Source organism: Lathamus discolor, chromosome 1 (assembly GCF_037157495.1).
Source record: "Lathamus discolor isolate bLatDis1 chromosome 1, bLatDis1.hap1, whole genome shotgun sequence".
Lineage (NCBI taxonomy): Eukaryota > Metazoa > Chordata > Aves > Psittaciformes > Psittacidae > Lathamus > Lathamus discolor.
Genome location: NC_088884.1, coordinates 115,705,204 through 115,724,407, shown reverse-complemented (window position 1 = coordinate 115,724,407; position 19,204 = coordinate 115,705,204). Strand labels below are relative to the sequence as shown.

The following is a 19,204-nucleotide window of genomic DNA, read 5'->3' as shown; positions in this document are numbered from 1 at the left end:
ACTGGTCCTACTGCTTATGTTCTTCACTGTTGACTTGGCTCTTCCTCAGGCCTCTATTATTATACATGCAACAAAGCTCAGCCAAGAGAAGTGCAAAGTCCTACGCCTGGGGAGTAACAATCCCATGCACCACTGCATGCTGGGGCCTACCCAGCTGACTGAGCACTGGCATTCAGTGGGGCAGTATATCCCTAGGATATATTTCAATCCTTGGTGATATTCAAAAGCTATCTGGTCATGGTCCCGGGCAACTGGCTCTAAGAGGCCATGCTTGGCCTGGGGGACAGGATGACTTTCAGAGGTCATCTAACTCAACGGGTTGTCTCAGTGATGTATTATACAGTCTTTGGTCAACTTTTGTGCTATTCTATTCAGTTGTGATGTTATTTCTCTTCAGCCCTGGTACTGTTGCGATTCCCTCAAATTTTGCCCTCATTAGAACATGCCAATGTTGGATATCTGCCATATGAACAGGGGCCAAAGAACTGTCTCAGAGGGAAAATTTGGTTTACTAAAAACTCCATCAAGATTAACTGAATCAACAGACTGCAATGGCACAATGTCTGTTTACACTTGCTGAGAACCTAGTTTAATCTCCTGAAGGTTTTCTATTAGCTTCCTACTACTTTATAGGTTCTTGTTATGAAATACTCTAGAGAGCACTCTGTTCTCACCATTACTGGAGAAAACTAATGATTTAAGAAACATAAGTTCAGGATTTAGAGTTATTCCAAACCCTTTTGGTATAATAGATCTTTTATGGAGACAGGTGAAATACTGCATACTTTTTATCAAGAACTTGCAGAGGAATGTTCCGGAGCATTTTATTTTGAGAGCAGCCTCTCAAATTTTGCTTCAGAATGTAGTGATAAGTTTACTTAGTTTAATAGGATTCAACTGAACGTAGACAAAATAGTTATGTAGAAAATGACAATGTTTTCTATCTCGTATGAAAGACACAATAGAAAGACTGTCTCTTATCCCTCTTCCTGTTCATTTTAATTTGTATTTTGATGTAAGAGAAGGTATTTCTCACTGGTCTGGCAGGATTAGGCAGGTAAAGATGCAAGGCTCTGTTTCACTTAGAAATATCTGTAAGAAAGGGAACACCAAGCAGATATTTTTTGGTTTCTTTGCTGTAACAGGAATTATTTTTAAAATGACTGAATCATTCAAAATTTAATCATTTCTCAGTGACTGCAACAAAACACACATTCATTAAAGTTTTATGATAGGGTTTGACCATAGGACAGTAGGTTTTTGAAGTATTACCTGCAAAAGTATTATTTTCTTCAGAGATCTTAATACTCTGGCTTAATCTAGCAAAGTTATGAAATGAATGATATGAAAGCATCACTGGTGGGTCTTTTTTTTATCCCCCTATGTTTTGGTTAGTTTAAAATGCTGGTCACAACTGGAGGTTTTGATTGGTCTTCAGTGGTGTCTGTAATGGCCATTATGTTCATAATGCCCAGCAAATGAACAAATCTTACTGTTTTCCTTGTTTAAATTACATTTCATAAGAGCACTAAAATAGGCTCCAAGCCTTGGTGCTTCCAAGTTATTATAATACTTCTCGGATGGTTAAAGCTGCTCAGAATTCTCAGTCCGTTCTTTGTATTGCCACCCAAGGTGTGATATAATCCTCCCGAAATCTTCTGCTTGGAGTGTGCTGTTGCTTCATAAATTACTCTATCTTGCTTATCTCACTCTCAGCATATCCCTATCAGCAGGAAACCATTATGCTGTAGCAACATATTTTCTTAGTGACATTTTCTCTTAATTAATTGTACACCAATCTCTATGTATTTAATACTGAGAGGAAAAATTTAAAAGCATTAAAAAAAAAAAATTTAGAAATCAATTATATCTTCACATGGTGAAACCTAACTATTTTTTAAAAAAATTTAGAAAATCAGAAAAGATCCAGTATGAAGGCTTTAGGACTAAGACCTGGTTCCTAATTTGGACTCTGCCCCTGATCTGCTGGCTGGTCATAGAAAATTCATTAAATATCTTGTATGTCAGTTCTCAGTTGTAAAATGGAGATATTGCCTATCTTCCTTCATAAAAACATGTTTCATATCTTCTGATGCAAAGCAAAACTTAAATGCCATTCTCATTAATTAACAATTTTAATTGCTCTCAAGCTAATGCCATGTCTTGACATATTCCTGTAACAAGGTGAACAGAACTGCTGAGCCTAAAATGCACAGCATTATACTGGGAAAATGAAAAGTCAAATACCACACAAGTTAGGAAACAAACCATTCTCCATGTTTTTTCTAGCATATAATCACCAGATGTATTCGTGACATTCGAGTTCCACCTTTAAACATGAAACCGCCAAACTCCGGTCAAAGGAGGTTATCCTGCCCCTCTGCTCTGCTCTCGTGAGACCCTACTTGGGCTATTGTATACAGCTCTGGTGTCCTCAACATAAGAAGGAAATGGAGCTGTTGGAACAAGTCCAGAGGAGGGCCATGAGGATGAAGAGCGGGCTGGAGCAACTCCTGTATGAAGACAGGTCGAGAAAGTTGGGGCCGTTCAGCCTGGAGAAGAGAAGGCTGCGTGGAGACCTCATAGCAGCCTTCCAGTATCTGAAGGGGGCCTGCAAGGATGCCAGAGAGGGACTCTTCATCAGGGACTGTAGCAGTAGGACCAGGGGGAATGGGTTTTAACTTGAACAGTGGAAGTTCAGTCTAGATACAAGGAAGAAGTTCTTTACTGTGAGGATGGTGAGGTGCTGGAACTGCCCAAAGAAGTGATAAATGCCCCATCCCTGGCAGTGTTCAAGGCCAGGTTTGATAGAGCCTTGGGCAACAGGCATCCCTGGCCATGGCATGGGGACTTGGAACTAGATGCTCTTAAGGTCCTTTCCAGCCATAACCATTCTATGATTCTATGTTGCTACGAAATTCACATTTTATTATATTAAATCTAGGCTTTGTATTAGTCTGTACACGTACCTGCATAAAGTCATCTCCCTGGAAAAGTTACAGCAGCCCTGGGGGTACCCATGCTCCTTTACCTCATGTCTCGATGTTTTGGCCAGCATAAAAAAATAACTAAATTTTGATAGTTGTGTCGTATGTCTCAAATGTGTTTGGTAACAAGTGATCACTGACAACATATACTGAGAATTATTGTCATGTATATAGTACATGTTTGCAAACATTGGATGCAGCTTTATGCACGTACCACTTCTGGAGGTTTATTTGATTGTCTCTTTTTGAACATATAATTCCAAGAAATAAGCATGCTCCGAGTAAAATGTTCAGTAGTGTGGGCATTTGTTTGCAACAATGTGATATCACTAGCATTAAACTGCCAGGGGATATGCTTGGATTTTCCCCTAAATTGAAGTTAAGAATCAGGCAGTTCTCAGAGGTATCCGAAATCATGATTTCGGTATCTTGTGTGCACATGCTTGCTTGAGTAATAGCACTGGGTACATGAGGCAGTATATTTAGGGATGTTCTGTCTGACACATCTTCTGTGAGGAGGTGGGAAATGAATGGTGGTGTGAAAGCCCAAAAAACATCTTCATTCCCTTTGGACTAGCTCCAAGACTGATCAACTGACTGTGAGAAGGTAGTTTCTGTCTGGCTATAGTATAAATGCTGATCAAGACCAAATGAGACAAAAGGGAAAGTAGAATTGGATGTCTGTAGCATCTATCCATCCTTCTGGGTTTTTTTTTTTTTTCAAAAGCATTCTAACGTGAATATTTTACTTGGAACAGTTTCTTTAATTGTTATGATTTTTGATATTACTTTACACTACATTTGGGTAAAGAATGTATAAATTAGATTAAGTAATCGGTTTTGGTTTTAGGATTCACCTGTGTATAATGTAGATTTAATTGAGGAAACGAGGAAGAACAATTTAGCCAGGAACTGAATGTTTCTCGCATGAAACAGGACTGTAACCCACATTTTAATCTGCAAAGATGTTTAGAAGCAAGCTTTGCTTGTCCTGCTATTGGATTTTTCTGCAGAGAAGCTTATACTTAAATTGGCAATTTTGGCTGTTTAGGATAGGGAGGAAGTGAGAAATGAGTTTTAGCTTTATTAAAAATACTCCCCCTCTGTTTGGATGACAGCAATTTCACCTACAAAAAGATCAGCCTTTTTCAGCAGAGGATATCCAAGGCACCAGATGAACATGGGTTTAGAGGGGAACCCATGGTAGTTTCCATTGCTCTTTTGGTCTGTGGGGAGCCCCTCCTCTGCAACAGCTGTGCCATGGCTGTATCCACCCATGAGGCTGCTCTTTATAACACCAACTGGTGGGTAGGTGCCAGGAAAATTGCCTGCAAACTGTAAAGGCATGAGTAGCAAAGAGGGTTTGAAGCTGCTCAAGTCCCCCTTCACCAGCTGTTGAGTTTTTTATCTCAGACCTCTTGTAATATTAAAATGTGTATAAAAGAAGTAGGCCAAACTTAATACTGAAAGGAAGCAAATAATGACACCAAATAATAGTTTAAGTTTACCATCCTGTTGATATCTCCGATTGCTGCGATGAATGTCCACTCTCAGCAAATATGGGAAAATGAGAGCTGTTGGGGGGGGGGTGTTATTTCTTTTTTTTTTTAGTCAGCTTCCCAGCATACAAATTATGGGGATTGCCTTCATTACAGCAGCATCCTGCAGTAGAAACCTTCTGCTGCCTAATTTTTACTCTTCCACTGTCAATAGAGGAGGGAGAGGTCATGAAGTAGGACTTTACCTTTTCAGTGCTTCTGAAGTTAGTGAGATGTTATTTGGTTAAAAGTCTGTGATACTTCATCTACCAGACAAAAACTGATGTGAAGGAACATGTGTAGTTTTAACTGAAGACTCTCCTTCCCTCACACTAGGATAGAGTAAAGATAACAATGAAGGGGAAAGAGAAAGTCGTCTGCAAACAGGCTACTAAGGAATGGTGATAATAAATCTGTTGAGTGGGAGTGTTCATTGTTCATGCTCAAATATACTTGCTAATAGAACATTTTTAGGTACAATCATGTATTCTGTTCTTACAATAGCCTCTTTCATTTCTACATCTATCCCCCAGGAGGAAAATCCTCACTATCCAATAAAGTCATCTTTTAAGTTGCTTTTCACTTCTAACAAATCTGAGTCAAGATCTTAAGCTAGGTGATAGCTGATTTGCAGTAAAAATCAGGTTATTCAACTTTCAGACGTAAGCATTTGTATTAGTGATTTTCATCAATAAATGACATTATAGCATTATTCTCAGTGGAACTTAAAAGGATGAGGGAATTTTTCTTTCCTCTGTTCTCTATGAACTGTTTCAGTACTACTTTAGGTCATCTGAGTTTTAGAGATCACTTTGATAACAACATCACAGGATGTACCTGAAGTGGAATTTTAGTCTAAATCCTAAAATGTGTTATTTAGGAACATAATGAGAACTCTTGCATTAGTGATGATTGAATTATGCGAGGTTAGGAGTTCATTGCAGAGGAGCACTCTGAAAATTAAAGGATAACTGGAATTAGTGACATGAAAACTGAGCTAATGTATCTGAGAAGTCTGTGATTCACTTGCCTCTAAAGTAGTCAGGTACCATTCTGTGATGATGTATGCTTGGAGATCTTGCAAGAACAGATTTTTAAAGCATTTCATAATACTTTGAAAATCCAAGCAAAAAACCTGTCTTTCAGTATGTGGTCTGCTTTTGAAATTCCCTTCATTCCCAGAATCTGGCGTCACAGAGCTACATAGAGGTGAAAAAAAAACAAAACAAAACAAAAAAAAAACCAAAATTATGGGAGATGATGGGGGAAGCTCCTGCCAAAAGACGTGGAGGCTTTACTGGAATTATTGTTTGTCCTTATGATCTCACTGAATTGTCTTTTGTTTTGCTTGGTTCATAGTTGCTCAGTTTCAGCCAAAAGGGACTCTTTCTCCCTCTTGTTCGTAATGTCCTCCCTGACAGGCGCCTAGCTAAAGCAGCATTCTAATACCTCATTAATGACATTGTTGAGTTTAATGTTAATTGTTTGTACAGATGGCCTGTTTTCAGTCCATTGTGCACAGTTCTTTTTGACATCCCAGAAGGTACTACATATTATGCTGTCAGTAGTCTATGGAAAGGCCACCACTATGTTACAATTAGCTTCCTAGCTACTTATGAGTATGCACCACAGATAATAATTGTGGTTGATCATTTCAGGCATTAGAGCATTCATATCCAGACATTTGTAAAAGGGAGATTGGGTCTCAGCACCTCTGGAAATCTAGTCAGAAGGTTGCCAGTGTTCAAGGTTAGTTGTTAAGATTGGGTGCCGATATTCTCTAAAATAATAGTAAGCATATATCATTTTGATGTATTCACAGTGGCTGCAAATAGTGCCTTTCTATGGGCATGCAATGAGGTGCAGTCTTAAATCTTATATCACAGTGCTGTAGAATGTCCCCGGCAGCTCCTTGTGTTTGTTACCCATGCACTTTGAGCTCTAGTCTGTGTTTGCTTCTGCCTGTGTGTGTGGTTGTAATTATATCATGTGAAATTATTGTCCTATGTTGTAAAAGTGGCAACAAAACATTATCTGGTCAGAGCTGCTTTTGAGCAAACAGCTGTTGGTAAAATTGCTAGGCTTATTGCACAATTATTTATCATTATGTAATTGAATGGTACTGTATTTGGTAACCCCAAAATTAAATTTGAAACCCTGCTAAATCTTCTGATAAAACAGTGCATTTCAACAGCATTAGCTGAGAGATTTTGGTCAATTTATTTATTAGAGGTGCGCAGCAAGCCTCGCAGTTCCAATCTGGTCATACTTACAGCAATCAAAAGGTTTACTTTCAAATATCAAGACTTGCATGATATTTCAGCGTCTGGATATGTGTAGTATAAGTATAGTAATGTTTCATCAAAGAGCTCCTGGTAACTACACCAAATACAAGTAGACACTTCCATTTTCAAACTTCAGCTGCAGTCATTATTCTTCTTTTGTAATGACAGCAGAAGAGAAAAATGAAATATACTTTTATGATACATTTTCCAGAACTTTTGGAAGCACTGTCTCGCATAACTGTGTTGCACAAGTCACTACAGTGTATTGGCATTAAATTACTACGCACTATCATTTGTAACATTTTATCTGTGATGTACTTTGATTTGATTTTCAACTGAAAACATCTTATTTTGCTAATTCCACAGAAAGATGGAATTTGACCAGAGCAAAGTTGTTGATATCTAAAATAAGTAATTTGTTTTGTGGGTCTAGGCTTAAAAGCCAGAAATTAATTCCTATAGCTCTTAAAGATTCGTACTGTAAATACTATATAACAGAAATGCCAGTCTGATTAAAGTATGTTGTTGAAGTACCACTGATGCCAGAAGAAGCTAGACCACTGCCATTTGCTATGTGGTGGTATGACATGTTTTCCTCCCAACTTTTGCCCTCATTATCACTGTTTCAGCAAGATGGGTGGAAAGAAACAACTTATTGTTGGGAAGGGAATTATAAATATACTATAACTAATATTTTATGCTAACATCGTTTTAATCAGGTAATTATTAAAGGACTGTTTGGCCTTTAAGGACATTGATTTAATGGGAATTAATTTAATGATTGAACACTGTTTGTGTAACATTATCATTGCTAGTGATGCAGAAAATTGGAAGCTCAGCTCAGCTGAAAAGAGGTTAGACTTTCCATTATCACATTAGATCCCTTTCTTCTGGAATACATTTATTAGACTTTTTTTATACTTTCAGTATATATTTAAATGTTTGGGGTTTATCTAAAATTTCCTGAGTAGAAAAAGTAAGTAAAAATGTTCATCATTGTACTGTTCTCATTTTTAATCAGAGGCTTGCATTTCTGTTTAATATAACCTTAAACAAAGTCCATTAAATTTGGGGTTTAAAGTGCTATTGCTTCTCCCATGAAGCGATTTTTCTCTGTTTTCATTTTCTGCTTTCTTCTCTCTGCAGACCTGATCATTAGGTTTAGGATGAATAAGGTTTTGGTTTATGGAATGGTTTTACAGCTATAAAAAGGCAGCTTTTAGAAGCAGTAGCAGAGCACAGTGCTATCTAGATTATTCTGAGGCTGAATCCTGCATTGTTTAGACATAATTTAGGAGTGATTTAAAAGAGGCTTTGACCCATTTGTTTTCAAAATGGAAATAGTGAACATTATAGAAAGCCTGTATTCAGTACCTGAGGGTTAGGACGGAGTTAAAGCTGACCTTTATAGATACAACTCCCATTTACCTAAACGGATGTTGTATCTGGCTGCCCTCCTTGATTTGCCCTTAGTAGTGCTATTGTCACAAATTATTTTTCAGCTTTATAGAGCCTCTAACTACTGTTGTGTGTAAATTAGATCCAGGGAGAAAAGGAGTGCTCTGCATAAACAAGTGATTGGAAGCATGTAGTAAATAGCTATGTCTGACAGACTTCTGCAGATAGATTAATTTTGAAACAAAATTTTAATCAAGGATGTCTATGACAGTTCCTGCTGTATCTTGGCAGAGGTTTACAAGGGAATCTGGTGGCCAAATGATTAGCTCTCTGTCACTAGATTGCAGTGGTTACAGTAGAAACAGCAAGGTGAGCAGGCTTGGTGTTTGAAGACAGAGAAATAATTTGACAATAGAAGTAGCAGAGACTCAAACTTATAAACAGTCTGTGGGTTGCTAACCCAATGGTGAGCCAGGACAGTAGTAGGCTGAAATGATTTGCACCAGGTAGCACTACCCTTTTCCTTGGTGCTAGAGCATTTTCTAGCTCCAGAAAGGAGAGTTTCAAAGAACAGGATCTTACGTTTGAAGCAAAATAATTTGTGAGTAGTCATTTGGGCCATCTTCTGGATATATCTGTTTGTCCATCAGGTTATGTGTCAAGGCCCTCTGACCAGATTTATCAGATGGGTACACTGGGCTGCAACTTGATGAGGGCTTAGTGGCAGTGCCCCTGGTCCTTGATTAGCCCCAGCATTTGAAATCTCAGCATGGGTAATCTCTTCCTATTAATGAGGAAACAGCTGAGCAATGAGCCTTAGTATGCAAGCCAAATGCCAAAGGCACATCCAAACAGATGCACAGCAGTAGCAAATGGAGGATTTTCAGATGGAGTCTGCAAGATACAAAATACAACTTTGAGGGGATTACTGGCCAGCGGTAACCAAGAGACACAAGGCAGCACGGCAGTCTCTCTGTCAGGCTGGAGCTGGCTCATGCCTGCCCTCCTTGGTAGGAGGTTGGAGGGAGCCTACGTCTACCTGCACAAGTCTGTGCATATACCGTCAGGTTAGCTGCCCTTCACAGTTGTTGATAAGGATCTATAAGAATGTATAAGAATGTATAAGATGCATTCAAGCTACTTTACAGATTTCAGATGACTGGGAGTGATTTGAAATAAGCCTGAAGGTGAAGAAAGATCATCTCAGATATTCTCCCTGTCACATAAAGGAGAGAAATAAATGAGGAGAGCTTTCTTTTGTGAATCATTGCTTCCCTTCTGGGAGGGCAATGAGGGCAGTGCTTCCCACCCAGCTGACACAGTCTTCCAGAGAGCAAGCGTAATGAGATTAGTCAGGGGATCATTACACTAACAACAACAAATGAGAGAGAAGTGATTGTTAGTTCAGAAGTAAGACATTAAAGGGGAAAAAAATTAATCAGGGCACCAAATGACAAAGTGAACACATTCTTTAGTCACCTATAGACCATTACGAGGAATCTGAGTAATAAACAAGAATAGCTGGAGTTACTACGAATATAGATTTGGTCTTCATGGTATTACTGAAATCTTATAGGAACATATGACATTATGAAGTACTGAAAGACAGATGGTCAAGGTGGGCAAAAGGGGATGAGTGTCACTATGTCAAAATGGCATTAGGCTTTTAAGAGGTATTGAGAAAGACTAGATCTTGATTTCTTGTAGGACTGTGTGCTAATGGCTGGAGCACAAAATGAGATGGAAGTCAATGTCTGCTGCAGACCACCAAATCACACTGGAGTAGCAGATGATTGGCTTCTGTAGGGCACATCTGTAATGTGTAAGGGAAGATGTGAGATATAATAGGAGCATTTAGTCTGAATTATGTATGTTTCATGTCTCAGGCTGCCCAAGTCGAAGCATTTTGAATGCACATATAGAGCAGGGGGAAAGAAAAAGGAACATTAATGGCACCGAAGAGTTAGAAGCTACAAACTTCAGGAAGAATGCTATGGGGGGCAAGTGTACACAGAAGCAAGTCAGAATTGAGGACAACAGGGAGGAGGGTTTTGAAAATGTTATTAGGAGCTAAAGAAACCTTAATGATAATAGTTCATTAGGTGAAGGTGATACCATTCAAAATAGTTATTCCAGAAAGGCAATTAATATTTCTCTTCTGTGTTTGTTAAAAGGAAGTTAAATACTTTTCATGTCAATAGCAACTCAAGAGAATGTTAAATGACAGTTTCTAACGTCAGACATTTTCAAGGCAGCAAATCCAAACAAACTTTGCCCAAACATTTTTAAAGAGCTTGCTAAGGAGCTTCCAGGACCTCTATTTCTAAATCTGACTCCTGGAGTCTTGTGCAGGTTTTAGAAAGCTGACCAAAAAATATTATGTAAAACCTGAAGACCAAACTAAACCTTCATTTCAGGTGTTTCTTCTATCTGAATATATGGATGTAACAAATTGAAAGACTTCACATGTATAGACTTAACAGTTCCAAAAGATATCACCATTAAAATGTTTGATATTGAAGATATGTATTTATACAAACTATCAGTATTTCTCAAAAAGAACAATAATAGTCCTTCTGAAAATCATCCAGGTAAGAAGGAGGAAGTCTGTAGAAATAATGGGAAAAAGGAAGCCAAAGCATGTCCATGGTAAGTACACCAGTGGCATACAGAAAAATGTTTTATGATGTATTGCTAAGAGCCACACCCAAGTCAGGGACTGAACAGTACCTAAAAACAGTTAATACTGCTAGAAGCTGATGGCAGAGGATATACAAGGAGATTTTCAGTATAGACAAAGACAGGGTAAGTTTGATTTGTCCCTTAAGCACAGTGTTTGAAATATAAAGGACTTGCTTTCAGAAGAAACACTAGGCCAGCTATAAACTCACAAGAGCTCTAATACTGCTGGAGTAGGCATATGAAAATACCTCCTCTATCAATTATATTCTAGGAAGACAGACATCAAAAAATTATCTAATATTTCAGATTTTAAGATTAATGAATGCCAACATTTCCATGACTTTACAATGGGTAATTATTTTTGTGGTAAATAGAAGAGAGTATAAACGTTTCTAAGCATTTCAACATTCTTAAATGTTTCAAATATCTCTTTTGAGGTGTTTTTTCTTTCTAATTTACTTCATGTTTATTTTTAGAAAACTAATATGTGAAAATATCTTGACAATGAAACCCCATGCTACACATGATTTTTACTATTTATGAAATAAATAAATAAAGAGTTGCTTGATTTTTTGGCTTTTATGGAACCTTTTATAATTACTTCAGTGAAAAAAATTGGTTCCACTCCAATCCTATTACTTCCAGTGAATGAAAAAAGCAATTCCTATAACTTACTACCTAATGTATTTGTAGTATTGTCACAGTACTAATAGTAATGGCAATAATAATACCTAGATGCAGTTTTCTCTCTTTAGGAAGTTAAGACCTGAAGAAATGTGTGAAACAAAATACCTGAAAGTCTCTCTTCATATATGTTAGAACTAATTAAAAAACAAACAAAGCATAAAAGAAAGAAACAACAACAAAACACCTATGTTTTAATAAAAACAAAATGCTAGGGGAGAAACAGGTGGCGTGGAGAATAAAAGCAATAGCTGGCTCTTGAGCTTGTCCAGACCTTGTCCAGGGCTGCCAGCCCTGCCTCATGCTCAGTTCCTTCTCTATTCTCAAACCACTGCAATCTGCCAATATTTGCAAGGCTAGGGAATTCAACCTCTGATTTACAAGTTTATTTGGAAAGCATTACCAATTCAAGGGGTTGTATTCTCCTGTTGAAGAATACATGTCAAGCTTGCTGTGGTCACTTCAGCACACAATGTAACCTTACAAACTCAGGTTATGACACGCCAACTTGTATGTTAAGGAAATTAATGTACTTTGAAGTGTTTAAGGAAGAATGGAAAAGTATGGGTGAAAAAAGAAAGGAATAAAAATTCATGATAAGAGATTTTCCAACAACTTGCAAACCGTATTTATTTCACAGCAGGTAGAAATAGGTACAGGCTTCATTGACTGCAAAGTGTTTTGGTTTTTTTTTTTTTGTCGTATACTGACTTGAACATTTCCAATTGAAAACAGGAAAAAATGTTATATTATCAAGAAAGGTGTTAACGGAATAGTAGCAATAGCTAATGCCTTGGAAGATTCTGCCTTTCAAGAGCTCTGCTTTGCAGAGTTTTGTGAAGATAACAGAGCTCAGTCAAACTTTAGGTTTTGTTTCTTGTGGCAAAAATAGCTGAAATATAAAACGCCTTTGCCTCTTTGTCGATATAAACTGCTCCCCTTACACCAACTCTCTATTAATGTCCTTTTCACAAAGAAAACATAAGACGTACATTGATCTAAAGTGTTTGCAACAGAGTTCTACACTTTGTATTTGTGCAAATGGAAATTGCAGATGCACAGCATAATTGATGTGACTGTTCTAGCAAGCTAAAGGCTAAACAGCAGCCAACTCTCAGTCCTTTGTGCTTTTTTCCAAAGGCCAGTAATTCACTGACTGTGGACAGAATTTTTGCAAGAGAAAACAAAAACAAAGTCTGTCCCTAAATAGCCCACCCTATTATTTCTTCACCTTCCTTTTCCAGACACACTCAAGATCCTTTCTTTTAAGTTTGATAGTATTAGAGTTCCTCAACAAGACCATCACAATTAATATCTTTTTCACAATTCTCAAAATCATATGAAAATAAATCTGGCTAAAATTCCTTCCACAGAAATTCAGCTCACTGCAGACCTCTAGCAGAAACCAATGCAGATTGAATGATTGAAATTTGAGAAAGTTATTCACAACTGAGTTACATTGATGGTAAGCATTAGTGACAAAGGTTTGTCAATAATGAAAACTTAGTCATCAGTATTTCCAGGGCAGCTGTGGTTATCACACATTAAATTCCAAGCCATGAGTTTTGTGGTGTCCTTCCTGTAGAAAAAGGGTAGAGCCTTCTCATCCAAGCCTCTCTTTCGCAGATGGAATAGTTGCAGCAGACTCCCAGTTCAGCTCTCAAATCCGCCCAGAAACATCATTTAGTACAGTTATCAAATTCAGGACATAGAATAATGGTTTATGGCTTTTCTCTCTGTGTTTAGTTGTTTTGAAAGTGTATTTCAATAATTAACCGTCAGGAGACATTATTTTTCTCAATAATCAATTCCAAGTTTTCTCAGCATTGTAGGCTCTATGCTGTGGAGCTATTTACTTTAGCAATAGTAAGAAAATTATTCTTGAGCTGTTAAGAAATTAATTTTATTTATAAATATTGCACATTCCCAGTGAAGTTGTTAAATTTATATTAAACCAGAGCAAGACCTAATCTTGCCCATTTACTGCCTGGATGACTAGTAACAAAAATTGCATTAGTTTTCAGCAAGATGGCTATCACCAAGCTTGATCTCAGAAGTGCCAGCTGTAGTTAAAACTTCTCCAAGAAACATCTCACCATTTCTTTTCGTCCATGAAAAAGTTTTTTCCATTTCTATCTGAAACGCTGTTGTAGTTCTGGACTACACAGATGGAATTATTTTAATTTAGTCCAGAATTATGGACTATATGTCCATAATTAGTCCAGAATTATATTTTACGAAGGGCTATGGTCCTCAGTTTGCATGTGTTGCTCCTTTTCCTGTTATTTCATTCCTCCTTCTTGCCTGTAATCCTCTCTTGTGACTTTTAACTTGAAGAAACCTTCAAATTTACTACTAACAAGGTATTACAAATCTGCATGGGAATCGTATAGGTTAATGTTTTATCTCCTAAGGTGGGGTTTTCCTGATATTTAGGTCTGTCGTAATTACATGTTATATTGTTTGCATTATCAAGACAATGCCTTATTTTTCTTACCTTCTAATATTTAGCTTGAAGCACTTGGAAAGAAATAGGAATAAACAAAAATTCATAAGATAATTCATAAGTTGCAGTCTAAGCCTGTCATCTGAAGTAGGCCAGCATTAAATGGGTCTAGGATTGATGAAGGAGAGCTGCACTAGATGAGAGTGGGAGGACTGAAAGTAATTTCTTTCACTGTCACTTCTGCTGTAATTCAGGTCTTTCAGAAAACTCCCAATAAGATTGATTTTTGCTAGTTCAGTTTACTCTGGAAAATATCTTTTCCTTCCAATCAGAAAATTTTAAAGGCAGATTAGATTTTTAAATTAGTGGTAATACACATCAAAAGTGTCAGCTGAATTTTACTAGGAGCTGTAGCCACAACATAGGTGATCTACAGGTAGTGGCATTTTGTGCCATATTATACCCTTCTGCCAGTGTTGAAAGGTCAAGTCTAAAGAATAATACAACCTCTGTATTCATTTGAGGTCTGTCTCTCAAGAGGACAAAGCAACTCCAGGACTGCTGAGTGTCTTCTCTGATTTCCATTCGTTTCATGAGTAAAGCTGAGTACTTTCAATGTGTTGCTCAGCATGCTACAACAGTAGTGTTTTTAGTGTAACCACAACCAGCATGTTAAATTCCATTGACAGATTTTACTATTGGAATAAGGTGTCAAAGGATAGACTTTACTCTGGCCACCAGCGTGTTAGAGGTTATTAAACTTTGCAGGTATGATATGAAAGACAATAGCCAGGAAAGACTTGTTTCATCTTCTTGGCTTCCTCTGTCATTGCGTTGTGTGTCCTATGCATAGTCCCCCATAACTAGAATATGCTGTCATCCATGAAGATGTCTGTGCACCTGAAACTTACACGAGATATTGGCAAGGAAAGCTCAGGCAGTTTTCCATGCATGTCCCTTCTGCATACTAATTTACGGTCAACAATAGTGACAGTTAAAGTCTGTAGCTCTTTTTCATGGTAATGTTAATGAAAAACCATTGAATGTTGCTCTCCTGAATAACTTGGTACTCTTCTGCACTGAGAAAATACATAAAATTGGACTGAGAGAAAGCTCTGGAAAGTTTTATCCATTGGAACAAAACTGGGGGGAGTGAAGAGGTTTCTTAAGGTGAGCTGTCAGGGTGTGGTGAGTGTTTTAGCAAACAGTACAATAGAACAAGACTGTATCACATTAAGTCTCCTAATAGATGCCAAAGAAATAATGCCGTGGTACTAAGAGATCTCCTTTGGTTTTTGTTTCTTTATTTCTTTCTTTGAATCTTTCACAGGAGAGGTGGAGTACACTGCCTGTAGTGCTTAAAAATCATGATTCTATGCAGTTGCAGTGTCAGTTCTGCTTTAGAAATGGTGGTTTAAAAAGTGTCAGTGCAAACATTATGGAGTACAGGCAGGAGTGATTAATTATTTTGATATGTATTTTGCATGTACTTGAATGCAAGCATTGTCCTTAAGCTTCATTTATGGACTGTTGATATACAAGGCACAACTGTGAATTAGGAACAAGACTTCAGAAACACCTGGGTGAAGTAAAAGCCCTTGGGATGGCAAGCATTCACCAATTTTTTAAAGTCTATTTTTAATATATGTGTTAAAAAAGAAAAGGTAGCAGTAAATACTGGGGATAACCTTACCGATGTGTGGGAAAACTATGCTGTATGAACAGTAGGGTGATGCTGTGACTGAGGGGTCTACGATGGCTCTCATGGTCGCTTGTTGCAGATCATCCTAACTTGAAAACCAGAAAGCAGGTGTGTGACTTTCAGCTGTCCTCTCTTTTCTGACATTTAATTTCAATAAAAAAATGTGAGAATTAAATTTTACACATTAAGCAGAAACATGCAAATGCAAGGATGTCTGGGAGATCGTTGACTTCTTCTTTATCACTCTACCCATCTCAGTTCAATATGAAGATTATATGTAGAGATTGGCACCTGAAAGTTAAAAGGACCAAATGCCTTTTCAGATAAATTGATGTAGCTGTCTTCTCTTTTAATTTTAGTAAAATTCATTTTTAAATTAAGTATTCCAAAGATATTGCAAAGACTCTTATAAAGTAGAAATATTCTTTTAAAAATAATTTAAAATTTGTGTAGGAGTGAAAACCACATCTTCAGATGCTGACACTAATATTCATCTTTGAAAGCCTTTGTATTGGAATAATATCTCCTGATCTGACCAATAGATTCTTATTTCAGAAAAATACATGGCATCTTGGGAATTAAATTTATTTCTGACTGAACAGGTCTAAAATAGATTCTGTCTTTGCAGTTCTTAAAAGGCAAAGGGTTTCAATACTTATATACAAAAAATATAAATGGAGTCAATTATTATTTCACATATGATACAACTTCATATCACTGAAGTAGGAAGAAAGCTTCAAATTTGTTTACTGTATGGTGATGCAGTTCCCAATGCTTTGTTATAAATAAGACAAACTTTGAACCAAACAGTAAGGTAGTCCTTCATATTCAAGCATTGATTAAATATCTAGTTTGTGTATATAATTGAAATCTATTTGTACTTGGAATGAGAATAATTGTAATTTGTATTCCCTTTACACCCACTTGCTGGGGAAACGTGGAGGAGTATTTGCATAAGTGAAGATTCAGCACAGCATACTCAGATGACTGAATCTGTAACAGACTGCTTTTGCACAAATCCCAGATATTATACCATTGTAAGATTTTGCATCTGAGAAAGCTACCTCGACAGTAATGACATCTTTTCAAATTGCTGAGTATAGGGTGAGAGGAAAAGGGTGAAGTTTTAAGCAGTTGACTGTGGGTGTTTGCTGCATTCACCTCTCCCCCACCTAGTTACTTGTAGCTGTGGTAAAGCTTACGCTGCAGACAAAATGGGTGTTTTCAGAATGCTGAATTTTCCTTCATCTACAAATCTGTCATTTGTATGTTTTCAACTGAAAGAATTATTTCAAAACTCTGAACTAGTGTGTTTTGGGAGCAGCAGTTTGAACAAAAAATAATGCTTTTCATGGCTTGCTGAACTTGGCTCTGGTCTCATAAGTGGTGATGTGCAGCTCCTGGTAGGTTTAATTGCTGCTAATGTTTTGTTTAAATGGCAGTTGGATTTTTAAAGAAAAGCAGCTGTGGGAATACAAAACAATTTTGCATTCCTCAGTACATGTGATTAGTTTTTTTGCATGTCCAAGTTCACTTGCAGCAAGTTGTACACATACACATATGCTTCTCATGAGCATATGCCTGCCTACAGAACTGTGAAAAGTAATTATGTTTCAATGGGAGTTTTTTTAACTTTATGTTCCTTAGATCACAAAAATTCTTAATTACTGTTTGTAGATAAAAGAGGAAAGAATGTTGTAAGAATTTACTTTTGCTGGTTTTGTTCTTATATTTTGAAGTCTATTTCCATTACTGGACAGGACTGGCAGATGAATTGTGCTTAACAGCACAATAGCAAAAGAAGTTAAATACAGCTGACACTGTGGGCTTCCTTCAGTACTTTTCATTGCATAGAAAGTGTAGCTCCCTGTTGACCTTGAGGCCTAGTTCTCCAGAGCAAGGCACGAGCAATGAGGATCTGGGTTTCCCTCTGCCAAATGAAAACTCTTGCTTTTCCTTCTTCCCCACAGGAGGAGAGGTTCCATACACAACCCTGGCAACCCGACTGATGATGGGAGCTTGGTGGCTTTTTGCTTTGATTGTCATCTCCTCTTACACAGCAAACCTAGCAGCTTTCCTCACCATCACACGCATTGAGAACTCAATCCAGTAAGTTGATAAAGAATGAACTGAAGGAGGGTGAACATATGTGTGCGTGTAGAGGGGTATATATGTTCTACTTAAGTGTGAGAAAAAGAATTTTTTGTCATCCTGAGAAGTAGTTTGGAAGCCAAAAAGATACCAATATACCATAGACTGCCAATCTCCCTGGAGACACTTTTGTCTATAGGATCAGAATTGTTGGCCTCTGGCAGATACTCTTTTGTGGCACTTCTACATACATGTACACTTATACATACATATGCATACATGTTTTGAAAGAAGCAATTGGGTTTGGGATAACGGGTGTATCAGTATTTGAAATGGGAAAGTTGTGTGCTGGGTGTTTTCAGGTTATGCTTTCCTTTGAAATGCTTTGAAAATATACCCAAACCATAATACTTGTGCACTGACACTTTAATGAGGAGGAGCTCAATGCTTCTTCAATATATGGGAATAGTCAGTGAAAGCTGAATTTGCCTTTTCTTGCCAAGGCAAAGATGTGTTAATAGCAACACACAATGAAAAATAACTTCTGGTCACTTTGCTTCTTCTGTTCCCAAGTGCTTTCTTACTACATTAATGGATCATATTGTTCTCTTTTTTCCATCTATTGGTTCTTTTGCTTCATCCCTCCCTAACATGAATGTCCTTGTCTTCTCCTGTTCCTTTTATTCAGAACTGTTTTCCTGTCACTCCTTCTAGCCCTTTTTCCAGATCATCTCATCTTTCTGTACCTCAGGAACCTTTCTAGGTCTCCTACCCTTTCTCTCTCTACCCTTTTGTTCTCCAGTCTCCTCTCCTTCAGCAAGCTGCATGCTGACTTATCCTCATTCCCACTGCTCTGGTGACCTCTCCCACCCCTAAATCCTTTCTCCTGGGTAAAAGCAGAGATTATAAAATACAGTGAAACATTAGCTAATCAAGTACTTCAAGGGCTGGGCTGGCTAGTTCATAGAAGGTTTTTAATCTTGAGGCTACATATCCATGAAAGTACGTGCAAGTGACAAGGTTAGCCTTTCCCATAAATCCTTCTTTGCAAAAATGGTAGAATGACTTTAAAGAAGAGAAGCATGGGATTTTGTACATGCAAAATAAATAATTATGATATATTCAGTCATTCAGTTTGTCATTACAAATACGAGCCATGCCTCTGCATCCTGCTTTGAAATTATGTCCCTTCTAGTTTTGAAGTAGTCCAGGAAAATGTTCAAATCACTGTGACAAATGTCTTGAGTTTTATTATCATATGTACAAAAGAATAAAATATACCCAAACTATAATTTAATACATCTCAGCTTTTTCTTGAAGTTTATTATGATGTCACCAGAAAACCCTCAGTGGAATTCTGAGGTTATTATGTATAGTTGGGACTACATTGG

At 37.4% G+C, this 19,204-nt stretch overlaps 1 protein-coding gene across 5 annotated transcripts in view; it reads left to right on the top strand.

Annotated features, from left to right (window-relative positions):
* Positions 1-19,204, top strand: part of GRID2 (glutamate ionotropic receptor delta type subunit 2) — a 744,966-nt gene that overhangs the window by 615,797 nt on the left and 109,965 nt on the right. For all 5 annotated transcript variants that reach the window (XR_010615424.1, XM_065691904.1, XM_065691874.1 and 2 more), the window contains one exon: positions 17,693-17,831. Coding sequence is in view for 4 of the 5 variants with exons in the window: in XM_065691904.1 (XP_065547976.1) it covers positions 17,693-17,831 (139 nt within the window). In the remaining variant the exon portion in view is untranslated. The remainder of the gene's footprint in view (positions 1-17,692; positions 17,832-19,204) is intronic.